Source organism: Orycteropus afer, unplaced genomic scaffold (assembly GCF_000298275.1).
Source record: "Orycteropus afer afer isolate SDZICR_OR568_19922 unplaced genomic scaffold, OryAfe1.0 scaffold01925, whole genome shotgun sequence".
Classification (NCBI taxonomy): domain Eukaryota; kingdom Metazoa; phylum Chordata; class Mammalia; order Tubulidentata; family Orycteropodidae; genus Orycteropus; species Orycteropus afer.
This window is the reverse complement of record NW_006923512.1, coordinates 21,461-22,924: the sequence shown is the minus strand read 5'-3', so window position 1 is coordinate 22,924 and position 1,464 is coordinate 21,461. Positions and strand designations below refer to the sequence as shown.

The 1,464-nt window shown below is 49.0% G+C and overlaps 1 protein-coding gene across 1 annotated transcript in view; it reads right to left on the bottom strand.

The window, feature by feature from the left end:
• The window catches only part of LOC103213388, a 13,667-nt gene that overhangs the window by 6,913 nt on the left and 5,290 nt on the right, over positions 1-1,464 (bottom strand). The window contains 1 exon segment of the mRNA XM_042783494.1: positions 560-880. Within this exon segment, the coding sequence (XP_042639428.1) occupies positions 560-880 (321 nt within the window).

Genomic DNA, 1,464 nt, shown 5'->3' with positions numbered 1-1,464 from the left:
TTCTTGCTCTAATTTGAATCCCAGAGAGTGTCCTAACTCTGGAATAGGATTGATCGCTCAGCCCCAGGTCTGACTTTTCAAAAGAACATCACCTGTCTGTCTCTGCAGCCACCCCTTGGCAGTTTAAAACCTCCAGATTTTCAGCAAGGAGCCCAGTGCTTAGGGCTAGTACTACCTGAGAACTCTATCTGTCCTCAGTTTGACTGGAAAATAACCCCCAGGTTTCTCTCAGCTTCGCCAGAACTCCTGGACATCCTGGAAGAGTCTTTCCCTCCACAAGGGACAAAATGCTTTTTTCTGGATGTAAGAATGCTTCCTCCTGTCACAATACAACTTTTGAACTCAGAGATGTTGGGGGAGGCAGAGAATCATAAAAAAGAGAGATTCCCGGGGAAACTTCGAGATGGAGAAGACTCCCCAGGCTATAGCCAGAAACCTGCCCTTAAACCACATCTGCACCTGCCCCTTGGTCTGAATCCTGAGCTCCATGTGTCCTGAGCGCCCCCTGCTGCCCATCCCTATGCCTGCAGGGGAGGTTTCTGTCTGGGCTCACACTGACTTCCCCTCACTGTGCCTTTCACACAGTAATACACGGCCGTGTCCTCGACTTTCAGACTGTTCATTTGCAGATCCAGTGTGTTCTTGGTGTTGTCTCTGGAGATGGTGAAGCGGCCCTTCACTGTGTCTGCATATATGCTAACACCACCACTACTACCAATGGATGAGACCCACTGCAGGCCCTTCCCTGGAGCCTGGCGGACCCAGTGCATGGAATAACTGCTGAAGGTGAATCCAGAGGCTGCACACAAGAGTCTCAGAGACCCTCCAGGCTGACTCAGGCCTCCTCTAGACTCCACCAGTTGCACCTCACAGTGGAAACCTGCAAATAGAGACATCCTGGTCAGGAAACCATCACACATGTCCACTGTTTCTCTCACCATTACCCATTCACAAAAACCTGCTCCCCATAAAATGACCTTTTAAAAGAGCAACAAGGAAGACCCAGCCCAGCACAGACTCCATGGAGACCCGTCTGTGTTCAGTGCAGATCACTGAAGGGGACACCTGGAATCCTGATGTAGGGCTCCTCTCCCAGAGAGCTGCAGGTTCGGGGTTGGGCTGGTTTTTATCAGCTGTGGGAGGGGCCCTATTTTCATATCCTCCTCCTATATAGCAAACTATGGGGTTGGATTACTTCAGAGAAGGTGGTGATTCAGAGCAGACATAAGTGTTCTGGGGAGTTTCATGACAATGACAACATTTGGGAAAATGTCATCTCTCATTATGTGATTGTGCTGAGCTAAATCCCTAGTTCACATTATCTTACTCAGTGTCTCATATGCACACAAACCATGTGAGGTGGATGCCAACATACCTTCATTTTACAGATGTGAAAAGACAAACAGCTGTGCCTTGTGGTCTGTGAGGTGTGGAAAAGCATTTACTGGGCAATAGAAATCCCTG